This window comes from Chiloscyllium plagiosum, chromosome 51 (genome assembly GCF_004010195.1).
Source record: "Chiloscyllium plagiosum isolate BGI_BamShark_2017 chromosome 51, ASM401019v2, whole genome shotgun sequence".
In the NCBI taxonomy this organism is placed as follows: Eukaryota; Metazoa; Chordata; class Chondrichthyes; order Orectolobiformes; family Hemiscylliidae; genus Chiloscyllium; species Chiloscyllium plagiosum.
The window spans coordinates 396,622-410,443 of NC_057760.1; the positions used below are offsets into that span (position 1 = coordinate 396,622).

General features: G+C 47.7%; 1 protein-coding gene across 1 annotated transcript in view; it reads left to right on the top strand.

The window, feature by feature from the left end:
• Positions 1–13,822, top strand: part of LOC122544695 (tropomyosin alpha-3 chain-like) — a 34,599-nt gene that overhangs the window by 13,456 nt on the left and 7,321 nt on the right. Inside the window, exon 5 of the mRNA XM_043683980.1 lies at positions 11,401–11,405. Coding sequence (XP_043539915.1) covers positions 11,401–11,405 — 5 coding nt within the window. The remainder of the gene's footprint in view (positions 1–11,400; positions 11,406–13,822) is intronic.

Here is a 13,822-nt window from a genome sequence, read left to right on the forward strand (position 1 = left end):
GCAAGTGCCACACTCCCTGTCTCTGGGATGGGGGTGCAGGCAGTGCCACACTCCCCGTCTCTGGGATGGGGGTGCAGGCAGTGCCACAATCCCCGTCTCTGGGATGGGGGTGCACGCAGTGCCACACTCCCCGTCTCTGGGATGGGGGTGCAGGCAGTGCCACACTCCCCGTCTCTGGGATGGGGGTACAGGCAGTGCCATACTTCCCCATCCCTTGAGGTGTAGTGTGGGTATGCGCTGCAATATGTCCTTTCTCCTATTAGTCGATATGTTTTGCAACATTTCCCTCTCTGGAGTGGGCGAGGGGAACACAGTGCAACATGTTCCTTCTGCTGGGGGATATGTAATGCAACATGTCCTTCACTATGATGGTAAGATGTGGAATTCAGTGATGACCCTTCTCCATGTAATACAGCATAGTCCTTCTTCTGTTGGAGAATAATGCAGTGCAGCATGCCATTTCTTTGGACGATTGGGTACACAGAGTAGCATACTCCTTCACTTGGATTCTGTGGGATGAGAGTCTAAAGCCTCAGCTAAAGCCGTGGGGGGGGGGGGTGTCTGCAGGGAGGTGTTGCTGTTGAGTTAGAATTAATAAATTTTATGTAAAGTTCAGGATACATGGCATATTTTTCTGCACTTGGTTATTTAAATCCAAGTTGTTTGTTGAAACAGAAGTAATTGCCATTTGAGAGAAATAATTTGGGCATCCAGCTCTCGACCGAGTGAGACCACGAAATAGCCTCCCCCTCTGCTAACTTGATTGGGAGCTTTTCAAGTCGCTGGTGGTGGGGGGGGGTTGTACTTCCTGCTTATCATCACTTGTGGTCATGTTTGGCCTTTCCTTCTCACATTTAGTAGCACATCTGCTTGTGTCGTTATTGATGGCAAGAGAGGGGACAAAATGTGACGCTGAGTAGGCTTATATGCAAGACGTTTCAAAACGTACCCGAGGATCTTCCCGTAAAACAATCCTTATAGCATTACCAAGTGAGGGGATCTATCCATTGAAACGTGATGGGGAGGAGGGCAGTAGTATTGCAGGAAGAATTACAGCGCAAAGGAACACTCATTTGGCTCCTGTGGTCTGTGCAAACCTCCTCCCACAACCTCTCTTTCCCCCACCCCAACCCCACTTTATCACTGTATTCTTCTGTTGCTCTCTCCCTTTCATGTTTATTGAAGTCGTCTTGCTCAAAGGCAGTTGGGAAATGTCAATAAATGTTGGCCATGACCACATTCCAAGAATGAATAAGAGGCAGCTTCCCCTTAAAGGCATGTCTGCTATTCATTTCAACCACTCCCTAAAGGAGTGAGTTCCTCGTTCTCATCATTCTTCAGGTTAAGTGGCTTCTGCTAAGCTAATTCTTTCCAGAAGCTGGCTTGTAACGATGATCCTCTGTCCTGGACCCCCAATCCCCATTAATGGGAACACCTTTCTCCTAGTTCCACCTTCTCAAATCTTTTCATTATTTTAACGGCCCCCTCCTTCAGCAACTGTTGATGTGTGTGAGATGTGGTGGGAGGGTGTGGCTAACCTGTTCACCCTGATAATGAGCTAGGGTGGGAACTTCAGCTGTCTTCTTCCCCCTCTGGGGTTTTGGGGATGTGGGGTGGTTGGGCTCAAAGGGGTAGGGCATTATCGTGCGCGTGACATTAAGACTGGCGTGCATGGCCAACTAGCTGCTGGCACTCCTTTCTGTGCTGATGTTTGAGGAAGGGAGAGTGAATGAGGTCCTGGAGGATACTGGAGCCCATCAAGAGGAAGGGTTTTCAGCTGTTCCGGATGTGTGGGTGCTTGAAGGAGCAGACGTGTGGTAGGGTTGGGTGGCTGTACGTCAAGGCTGAACCCCCCCCCCCCCAGTTGTGATCTGTGGCTCTGTTGCCCAAGCGATTAACTGACGATCTCGTTTCCTTTTTCGGGAAGTGGTTCTCGGAAGCCAGTGTGGTGGGACAATTCAGAAGCTAACATTCACAGTTGCAGTTTCCTTCTTGGTAAGCTCCAGTGAGTCACAGAGTCGTAACACACGGGAGACTCATTGGGCCATTTCTGTTCCCACCCCACAGACATCAGGGGCGTTCCTATGTTTGGTTTAATGATGTTATCCTTTTGAGGGAATCCAAACCCACATGGTCGAAAACTGGTATGGTGGCTCAGTGGTTAGTACTGCTGCCTCATAGTGCCAAGGACCTGGGTTCGATTCCTGCCTCGGGCACGACTGTGTGGAGTTTGTACATTCTCCCCGTATCTGATTAGGTTTCCACCGGAAGCTCCGGTTCCATTCAGAGATGTGTAAGCTGCTTGGATTGGCCATGCTAAAGTGCCCATAATGTCCAGGGATGTGCAGGTTAGGGTGGATTAGCCATGCTAAATTGTCCCGTGGTGTTCAGGGATGTGTAGGTTAGGGTGGATTGGCCGTGCTAAATTGTCCTATAGTGCCCAGGGATGTGCAGGTTAGGGGAGATTGGCCATGCTAAATTGTCGAGGAGAAAATGAGGACTGCAGATGCTGGAGATCAGAGCTGAAAATGTGTTGCTGGAAAAGCGCAGCAGGTCAGGCAGCATCCAGGGAACAGGCGAATCGACGTTTCGGGCATAAGCCCTTCTTCAGGAATGATTCACCTTGTTTAACAAGAATCTGTCCGTCTGTGAACTCTGAGAGGGGGAAAAAAAGATTTGCCTCATCTGTTTTGAATGGGCAGCCATTTTTTAAACAGTGACCTAGATTTCCCCATAGAAAGAAATATCCTTTTCACATCCGTCCTGACACGCCCCCTGAGAACCTTTATCAGTTTTAATCAAACCTCCTCTCACTCTAAGCAAGTCCAGTGGATGCAGGCCTGGAGAATTTATCCTTTCCTCACAAGGCAATCTGCCCAGTACCCCATCTTTTTGTTATTCTTCCCAAAGTGAATCATCAGTTTTAATCAAACCTCCTCTCACTCTAAGCAAGTCCAGTGGATGCAGGCCTGGAGAATTTATCCTTTCCTCACAAGGCAATCTTCCCCTTCCAGGTATTAGTCCAGTGAAGTTTCTCTGAACTGCTTAGAACACATCTATCTTCTTCCTTTAGTAAAGTGACCAGGACTGCAGAAACGTAGTTGTACAGTGTCCTGTATAATTGAAGCAGAACCTTTCTAGTTTTGCAATGAATTGTGATGTTCTATTACTTTTCCTAGTTGCTTGCTGTACCTGTATGTTGATGTTTCTTTGATTCATGCAGTAGCTCACTCAGGACCGTCATCGTCTTTGAACTCTCTCAACATTTTAGACTGTAAGCTTCCTTCTATTCTTAAGGCACTGTTAGAGAAATTTTTCCCAATTAACCTTTTCAGAGGCAATATTTTCTATCGCAAACTGGCAAGTGACAGATCAGTGCATGAACGGAGAGAGGAAATTTCATAAAAATACAAACAAAAGGGGCAGCAATGAATGGAAAGAGAGGAACAGAGAGAGAGAGAGACGCACGAACACATACACTGTGAGGATGCAAGGATTATGAGACACCTTTGGAGCAGGTAGGCCCTGGACCCAGGCCTCCTGACTGCAATAGCCATAAGGGTCCTTAACTAACAAGGGAGCTGGAGAGTGTTGAAGGGTAGGTGGAGGAAGTGGTGTTTAGGTCACATGCGGATCAGCCATGATCTTATTGAATGGCCGAATAGATCAGAGGGGCTGAATGGCCTGCTTCTTATGTGAAACGGGCAGCAATGCTGAAGAAGCCTGTGGGAGTGGCTGTTGAAGATCTTGTATATGAATTGAAGATAAGGACGGGGGTGGAGGAGTGGTGGTAGCGGTGGGGCAGTGCTGATTTAATCACCCGTTTTGATCCTTTGTCAAACATGTTCAGGGATATTGGGGTGATTTACAAAGGCAGCAGCAAAGTAGGGTTTTGATGTTGTGACTGAAGGGTCACTGGACTCGAAACATTAAATGTGTATCTCTCTCTACAGATGCTGCTGGACCTGCTGAGTTTCCTCCAGCACGTTTTAGGTGACTTGGCCTACCATGGCTCAGTGTTGGAATTTGATCTGATAATGCTCCTGTATTTGTACAAACGTTCAGAGGGTTGAGCCAGACCCAGCAGGAGGTTTACAAATGGAACTGGAGTTGCGAGCCACTTTGCCTCTGTGACAAGAGGCTGTGCTTCCTTCCTCTTTCAGACTCCTTCCTTTTAGTGAACTCATGATGAGGCAGGGGGCCGTTAGGGTATGCGCACAAAAGTAAATGGAGCCTGGGTGAAGAGGAAGGAAGTGGTGACACCGATGGTATGTGACTCAGAGCTGAGCTTTGAGAGCACTGTGCAGTTTAATCATCAAAAGACTGAATGGGGTGGCCAGCAGTGGTGTGCCTGGAAAGGAAGGCAGAGGACAGACTTTCACTTGGTTTAAGTAAAGACCATGCAGTTACACAACAATGTCGCTACCAGCCTCAGGATGTCCCAATAGGTACTTTCTGAAAAAGAAATGCTTATCACGGTTGGCCCTGGACACCTCGTCTCGGCTAATATACCAAGGGAAGTGCAGCTTTGGTAGAGGTTCTGTCTCTTACGGTAGGTTGAGTTCAAAGCCCTCGTGGCTGCGACTCGTTTGGCCACGGGTCACGAATCCAATGTGGTTTTTCAGGATCTTTGCCAAACCCCCACACCCCAAAGCAACTGGCCCACCCCATTAGAGCGGTGACCGCCCCGCAAGGGTACACGCGGGTAGGGCCCAAGAGGAAGTGAGAATGGAGCTGGTGGGGAGAAGCAGAAGTGGAGTGCTGCTGCTTTTGAACGTACATATTGAATTAGGAGTAAACGTTGGACTGCAAGCCCTCCTCAATAAAAGTGCTGCGTGCTACTGTTTGAGTTCCACATTCCAGTCTGTCCCGTGACCTCATAGAGTCATAGAGATGTACAGCACAAAAACAGATCCTTCAGTCCAACCCATCCATGCCGACCAGATATCCCAACACAATCTAGTCCCACCTGCCAGCACCCGACCCATATCCCTCCAAACCCTTCCTATTCATATACCCATCCAGATGCCTTTTAAATGTTGCAATTGTACCAGCCTATGCCACTTCCTCCGGCATCCCATTTCATAGACGTACCACTCTTTCTGTGAAAAGTTTGTCCCTTTCCCCTCTCACCCTAAATTTATGTCCCAGGGAAGAGACTTTGTCTATTTATCCATCCGTGCCCCTTCATGATTTTATAAACCTCTATAAAGTCACTCCCTCAGCCTCTGACACTAGGGAAAACAGCTCTAGCCTCTTCAACCTCTCCCTATAGCTCAAATCCTACAACTCTGGCAACATCCTTGCAAATCTTTTCTGAACCCTTTTAAATTTCACAGCATCCTTTTGCTAGGAGGGAGACCAGAATTGCAGACAGTATTCCAAAAGTGGCCTAACCAATGTACTGTACAGCCGCAACGTGACCTCCCAACCCCTATACCCAATGCATTGACCAATAAAGGAAAGCATACCAAATGCCATCTTCACTCTCCTGTCTGCCTGTGACTCCACTTTCAAGGAGCTATGAGCCTGTATCCCAAGGACAGCACTCCCCAGGACCTTTATCATGAAGTGTATAAGTTCTGCCCTGATTTGCCTTTGCAAAATGCAGCACCTCACGTTTATCTAAATTAAACTCCATTTGCCACCCCTCAGCCCATTGGTCCATCTGGTCCAAAGTCCCGTTGTACTCTGGGGTAACCTCCTTCGCTGTCCGGCAAATCAACAATTAACCAGCAATCCTTGCATTTAGAGAACATTGATTTTTCAGAACAGGGTCCATCTCTCAAGGAAGTATTTCAGTGATTTTTTTGTTTTGTTTGCTGTGGCCCATTAACAGCCAAGGAAGCGTTGGAGACGAGATGCGTGGTGTGATGATTTTCGCCGTGCAGTGATGTGGGATCTTTGCGTGCCTGTACGAGCCACCACAGCAGGCGGACAGGAAAGCTAATCTGGTTCTCTTCTGGTGCAGTGGTAGCCTAGACCATGTCACTCAGGGCTTGAACCTGTCAGAAGGGAAATGGTCAGTGTGGCTGTTCAGATGAAGTGCTGGAGTGTGTGGAACCTTAAGCCTTTAGCTCGCACCATTTCTCTGAGATATTTCGACCTCACTTGGTATCCTGTCCAGGCACACCACAGTAGCCTGATCTTGTCCGTCAGAGACATCCCTGTGCAAGGTTTGGCTGAATGCCTCTTTGTCCCTTTATACCTGGTAGCATCAGGTCTCGCTATTGCAGCCTTCAGGCCTACAGTGGATGAAACATCGGTGAGGAGACAACCACCCACCAGCAACTGAGTACGACGGATTGCTGATAAACCCAGTAGCTATAAGAGATATGATGTGTGTACCAGTCTTGTGCCAGTCTGAGTATAGTACAGTCTGTCCCCTGTGTTGGCTCGAAGATGACTAGCATCATTGTTAGCTGAGCAAGCTGAGAGCTAGATTGGTTTTCTTTGTATTGTTTGGTCACTAGACACTGTTACTGACTGGACTGGGCTATTGGCTTTTGTCAGGAGTATGCGATACTGAGCAGCAGCTTCCTCTCTTGCTTCCTCACCCCCCCCTCCCCTCGCTGTTACACGTAACTAGTGTTAGGCTGGCACTAGATTCCGAAAGGGTGTGGCGACACTACTGCAAGTGGGTGGCTGCTTCCTTCCTGAACATTTGTTGGGGCAGCTGGCGTTCCTCTTCTGGGTTGCGAACGTACTTTGCACTCTCTGCCAATATTCTGGCTAACTGTCAGGTCCCTGGCCCGTTAAAGGGGGACGTATTGATAATGTCAAGCTAGTAATCCAGAGGCCCAAGCTAATGCTCCCGGGGATCCGCGCTCACATCCTGGCCACGGCTGCACGAGGTGGTTTCAAATTCAATGAATGGGTAGATCCAAGATGGCGGCGGCCTGAGTGCTTTGCTGTGCTGGGCTCAGTGTCATACCCCCTGGCAAGATGGGCCTTCACCCCCTTCTTGTTAACTCTCCTTGGAGCAAAATCAATAATATAAAGTTACTGAGCACCCTGGAGCTGCTAAAATTGACAGCTGTAAGATCAGGATGAAGGTGAATACATGGCAATAAATTCAATTCAGTTCAATAAAGAAAAAGGGGTGCACTCCCCTACTGTGTTGGGGGTGCCCCATAACCATTGCCCAAACTCCCGGGGCGGCCCCTTTGGATTTAATGGGGCAGCGACTTTTACTCTTGGGGTTTGCCAAGCTCCGAGAAAAGATTGAAGCAGCGATGGAGCCGATATCTGCCATGCTGGAAAGAAAAAAATACCCAGGAGCAGGAGATTCAAGCAGTGGACCAAAGAGTAGAGGCAGAGGAGCGTGGCATCGGAGACCGTGGTGGAGGTCTTGGGAGGAAGGATCTGAACGCTGGAAGACAAGGTCCAGGACCAAGTGGATGACCTGGAAAACAAAAAGTAGAAGAAATGACTTCCGGCTCGTGGGTGTCCTAGAGCGCGAGGAAGGCGAGGGCCTCGTTGGTTTCCTGGGGAAGTGGCTCCCAATGTTCCTGGGGCTGGAGTTGGAGTCTGGCCTGGTGAGTGTGAAGCGGGCCCACCAGACCGCAATGTGGAGGTCTGTGCCAAATCCGCACCCCCGCCCGCTCCTAATGGTGATTCCAGTATTATAAAGTGAAACAGTTAGTAATTGAAACAGCGGGAAGACTGGGAAGAGATCCACAGGCTTTAACGTACAAAGGCTCATGAATAATGTCTCTTCAAGGTTTCTCAGGAGCCATAGTTAAGAAGCGAAAGGCGTTTGATGAAGTTGAGAGAAAATTAAGGGATCTGAACGTTCAGTATTCTTTGAGGTACCGAACAGTGTTGCGTATCGCTGACGGAGGGACGGTATATAATTTTGATTCAGCAGAAAAGGCAAAGGATTTTGTGAACTCTTTGAAATAAAGGACTCTGGTTGGGAGTGTGGGAGGAGGGGAGAAGGGGCACCGTTATGGACAATGGTACAGTTTTCCTGCTCCCTTTTTTTTTCTCCTCTCTCTCTCCCCTTTTTGTGGTTATCACTTTTATACAGTCATAGAAACTTTGTACAGCCTTGCTGTAAAACCCTATTTATTTATCGTTTTGGTCAGTTGGTTATTGTCTGGGTTTTTCTTTTTGCTGCTGTCCTTTTTGTTCTGGATTGGAGGGGCGGCTATACCTGTGGTTAAGATGTCCGGAGAAAAGGTGGGGGGGGACAGGGATAGGTGTCCATTGTCGACTCTCAGAATGTAAATAACATGTTTCTTTTTAAATCTGTGCATTGCCTGGGACTAGGGTGTGGCCTCAGCTGGAAGGAGCCGGGATGGTAGCAAGAATTAGGAGGATTGCCCCCTGTGGGCAAGGGGGGGGCGATCTCTCGTGAGTTGGGGATTATTTGGGTGTTTAAGTTAACAGTAGTGGTTAGTTTTTTTTAGTTGTATTAGTTCTTAGACTTGATAGAGTTAATGTCTTTGTCGCTCGCTGCACCTCACTTAGGCGTCCCCTCTTGGGAAACCTCGCGCTGCCCTGGATGACCATAGCAAGTGATTCGTTCAGGTGGTGCACCTGGAATGTAAAAGGGAGCCATTTCCCCCATTAAAGGAAAGAAGGTATTGTCAAGCCTCAGGAAGGAAAGGGTGGACATTACCCTCCTGCAAGAGACAGCATTTAACTGATAAGGAACATCAGAAACTGCAGGAGGGGTGTTATGACAGGTTATTCTTCTCCTCCTTCAGCTCTAAGAGTAGAGGAGTGACTATACCGGTAAGAAGGAGCTTCGGTCTCCAGGTAACTGAGCAAATTAAGGACGAACATGGACAGTTCATCAATCTTAAAGCTCTAATACATGGGGGAAAGAGTATGGTGTCCTGAATGTTTATTGTCCCCCAGTGCTCCCTCTTAAATTTCTAAATGATGCAGTTGCTGAATTAATGAATCTTGGGGTGCACAGCACGATCATAGGAGGGGATTTTAATCACCGAATGGATGCCAAGGGGCCAGGCAGGTACGCCCATGCAATCTAGACAGTTGATGGATTTGTGTGAGGAGTTGGGATTAGTGGATGTGTGGAGGCACATCTATCCTAATGGAAGAAACTTCACTTTTTATTCCAACCCACACAAGTGCCACACGTGAATTGACATGTTCCTTATGCCGTCGGTTTGTTCAGACAGAATATTGGCTTGCAAAATTGGGAATATAACTACCTTGGACTGTGCGCCAGTGTGTTTAGATGTTAAAATCAAGGGGGCGTGGAATAGATGTACAGCATGGACCCATTCCTGTTAAGAGATAGCAAATTTGTTGAGTATATTACAAGAGAGTTCAGGGCCCGCTAGGATATTAACTCGGGTACGGCCAGCAATACTTTGGGAGGCCACTAAGGCATATTTCTGAGGCTTGATTATTTCGTATTCAACGGCCAGAAGGAGTCAGAGGGAGGAGCAGCAACAGAGGTTGGAGACCCGACTGAAGGTAGCTGAGAAAATATATTATGATAGGCCTTCATTGGTCAAGCTGCAGTGGGTCACGGCTCTCCGGGCTGGTCTCGACTCATTGCGCACACCGGTGGCAAAAAAAAGTTTGTTTGGATTTGGAGATAAGCCAGGTAGGTATCTGGCTAGAAAGAAAAGGTGCTTCCCAGTCTATTATGTCTGTTAGAGAGAAGGCTGGCACAGTTACCAGTGAGTTGGAAGAAGATCAATATTAGATTTGGGGAATACTTCACAGAGTTATACCTGGTCGGAGGGCGATGAAGATGGTGCAGTGAAAATGCAGTCCTTTTTTTGAGAACCTGGACCTCCCCAGTATAAACACGGAACAGTCTGCTGTTGAATACACCCATGACAATACAGGAGGTGCAGGAAGCCATAAAACATCTCCAGGGTGGCAAAGCACCGGGGCCAGACGGATTCCCGAATCAGTTTTGTGAGGAATTCATGAATGTGTTAGTGGATCCACTTTTGGGGTTGTATTGCTATTCATATACACAGGATTGTCTCCCGCCCAATCTTAGGGAGGCTAATATTTCCCTCATTCTAAAGAAGGGGAAAGACTCCGAAGAACGTGCTTCATACAGACCAGTATCGTTGTCAAATGTAGACTTTAAAATTCTGTCAAAGATGCAGGCCCTGAGGTTGGAAACGATATTGCCCGATGTTATAAAACACCAGACCGGTTTTATCAAGGGCCGTAGCTCCTCCAACAATATCAGAAAGGTACTGGGCATAGTGCGGGTATGCCAGCAAAGATTGATCCTGGGTTTGGTGGTCCATCTAGATGCAGAAAAGGCGTTTGACCGGATAGAATGGCCGCACCTGTTCGGGGTCCGAGAGCGCTTTGGTCTAGGGGGAGCCTTTGCCAGATGGGTCAAAGTGTTGTACAGTGATCCTGAGGTGGCCGTCATTACAAACTGCATTAAGTCGGATAACTTTAGTATTGGGAGAGGGGGTGTCCTCTCTCACTGCTGTTATTTACCTTGGCAACTGAGCAGTTAGCTGAGGCTGTCAGGAAGCATCCTGGAATAGTGGGGCCAGGGGTGGGAATGGGGCAGCATGAGATCACCCTATACACTGATGATGTCCTTTTGTTCTTAGCTGATCCGGAGGAATCCGTTCCTTGATTGATTCAAGCAATTTATTTATTTGAGAGTTTTTCGGGCTACGGGATCAACTTCATAAAATCAGAAACCGTGCTGGTGGGGGGGGGAATTAGTGGAGGTGCCTGATCTGAAGGATGGAATGCAGTTCCCGTTTAGATGGTGGTTGGGAGGTTTTTTCTATATATATTTGGGAATTTTTATTACCCCTTCCTTCCACCAGCTGTATAAAGCTAACTATGTACCATTACTGGAGAGGATAAAACAGCGGTGGGAGGGATTACTGTTATCCTGGTTAGGCCCTGATGAAAATGAATGTTCTTCCTCGCATGTTGTACGCCACGAGAATGCTCCCGCTGTTGTTACTCAGACGAGTGTTCCGGAGGCTCAATGGTTGGCTAGGTGTCGCAGGAACCCCTTAATTAAATTTACCAAATTACAACTCCTGTAGGGTGAGGGCGGGTGGACCTTCCAGACTTGGAAGAGATATCAAATAAGCGCCCTGTTAGCATATGTGAGTGACTGGGCACGAGGGGATTCTGGGTCGATTTGGCTTGACGATGAAGCCTCACAGTCGAGATGTCCCCTAGTTAATCTATTAATTCTGGATAAGATGTAATCCGTGACCAAGCAGTGTAAGAGCCCAATCATTTTAAATGCGGTAAAGCCTGGAGGACTATGAGGCAAGATGAGGGCAATTGGCTTAAGACCTTACCGTTTACCCCCTTGGCGGGAGCCCAAGAATTTAAACCTGGGGCAATGGACTCCGGCTTTAAGCTATGGGAGAACAAGGGAATTTCTTACTTTGGAGATTTATTCAAGAGGAGAGGTCTTGATGTTTAGCCAGCTAAGTCAGAAATATGGATTGCCTAATAGGGACCTTTTTCTGATACTTTCAGATAGGGGATTATACACAGAGGAAGACCACGCCTCTGGCTCAGCCTTACAAGTCAGACGTGGAGAAAAGAGTGCTCTGTTGTATGGGTGCTCTTTCAGTTAATATTTCTATCATTTACAGAAAAGATGTACCTTAGGAAACATGGAGAGACTGTGTAGGACTTGGAATCGGGATTTAGGAGAGGATATCCCATTGGAAACGTGAGAAGATATATGGGAAAATGTAAAGAAAATCTCTGTAACAAAGCGCAGGCCATGCAATTGAAGGCACCAGAGAGGCTAGCTAAGTTCAAGAGAGGAGCATCTCCAGGATACCCCAATTTAACATTAGTATACACCCCCTTACACATTGCTACTGGTCATGTTACAAGATCTGGAGATACTAGAGTGCCATAGTTAGGGAGCTGAAGGAAATCCTGGGAATTGAAGTCAAAGTGGATCCGGTATTTCTTCTTCTGGGGGTTGCCAAGTTTGCCCCCTCTGGGGGAACACTGGGAAGAGACTGTGTAACATTCTCACCCACTGTGTGAGGAAGAACACTTGGAAAAACGCCCAGGTCTTGTTGGGTAGCGTAGGCTGGTGAGGCGTAGACCACCTCACAGACATGGTGCACCACAAAAACGGAGCAGTTTTACAAGACGTGGTGGCCCTTTCTAAACGATATTGATGCAGACTTATCGGCTGTATTGATTAGGGCAGTGATATAACCATGGGAATCAGTTTGGGTGCCCGGGGGGCCCTGGCAGGGGGGCAGCTGGGGGGGCAATAATACGGGTATAATGTCTGGTGCTCCCAGAGGGGGAGAGCTTCATTGGAGGTGTGGTGAGTGAAATAGAATAAAGTAACATGATATAATTTAATTTAAACTAATTTGAATTCAGCTTAATTTTTATTTAATTTGATTGTAATTTGGTTGCACTTGTTCAAGTAGAATAGAAGATAGTTTATTATTAATAGTATTGTGATATGACGTTGTACTATCTTGGTCTTTTTGTATTTCTTTATATATAGTTGTTTTGTAAAAGTTTTTAATAAGAATATTTATTTTTTAAAAACTCCATGAATAAGTCTGGAGTACAAAGTTAGCCTCATTAATAGTAACCATAAAAATATCATTGACTGCTCCTGAAAATCCCCCTGGTTCAATTCTGAGCCTTTTCCTGCTGTTCCTACCTGCTCTGACCCTCCATGTCACAGGTACATAGGGTAGTTAAGGCATTTATAACGCTTGGGATGTCATGCTGTGGCTGTACAGGGCATTGGTGAGGCCACGTTTGGAATATTGTGTCCAATTCTGGTCACCCTGTAACAGGAAGGATGATATTAAGCTGGAGAGAGTTCAGAAAAGGTTTACCAGGAGGCTGCCAGAACTCGAGGGCTTGCATTATGAAGAAAGGCTCGGAGTGTAGGAAGTTTGGGCGGCCATGGTGACTTTTATGGAGCTTTATAACATCATGGGTATAGATAAGACGAATGACAACGGACTTTTTCCCTGAGGTGGGGGGCTTCAAACCTAGGGAGCATATCTTTAAGGTGAGTGGAGAAAGATTTAAAAAAAGGACTTGGGCGCACAATCACCTGAGGGTGGAATTGAACGCAGGTCCCTGGTGCTGTGAGGCAGCAGTGTTAGCCACTATGCCACTCCCACCGTTCATAATGATTTGATATCAGTGTGCCCCGTCTTAGTGTGCACACGTAAAGATGGGAGCAGAGCAAGTCCTTGACATCTTTTTATCAGACTCTGGGTCCTGGGGATCGCACGGACCAACTGGCGAACTAACCCCCTTCCTCTTGGTCTCCTGGGGCCTTTAACCCTCAGCGAGACCCACCGTGTTTACAACCTCCTCCAAGCCCCAGTCACTGACATGGCTTTTTTCTTTTTGTTCTCTCACTACTTTCTTTCTTCCTCTCTCTCCCCCTCTGTGTCTCTCTCGCTCTCTCTCGCTCTCTCTCGCTCTCTCTCGCTCTCTCTCGCTCTCTCTCGCTCTCTCTCGCTCTCTCTCGCTCTCTCTCGCTCTCTCTCGCTCTCTCTCGCTCTCTCTCGCTCTCTCTCGCTCTCTCTCGCTCTCTCTCGCTCTCTCTCGCTCTCTCTCGCTCTCTCTCGCTCTCTCTCGCTCTCTCTCGCTCTCTCTCGCTCTCTCTCGCTCTCTCTCGCTCTCTCTCGCTCTCTCTCGCTCTCTCTCGCTCTCTCTCGCTCTCTCTCGCTCTCTCTCGCTCTCTCTCGCTCTCTCTCGCTCTCTCTCGCTCTCTCTCGCTCTCTCTCGCTCTCTCTCGCTCTCTCTCGCTCTCTCTCGCTCTCTCTCGCTCTCTCTCGCTCTCTCTCGCTCTCTCTCGCTCTCTCTCGCTCTC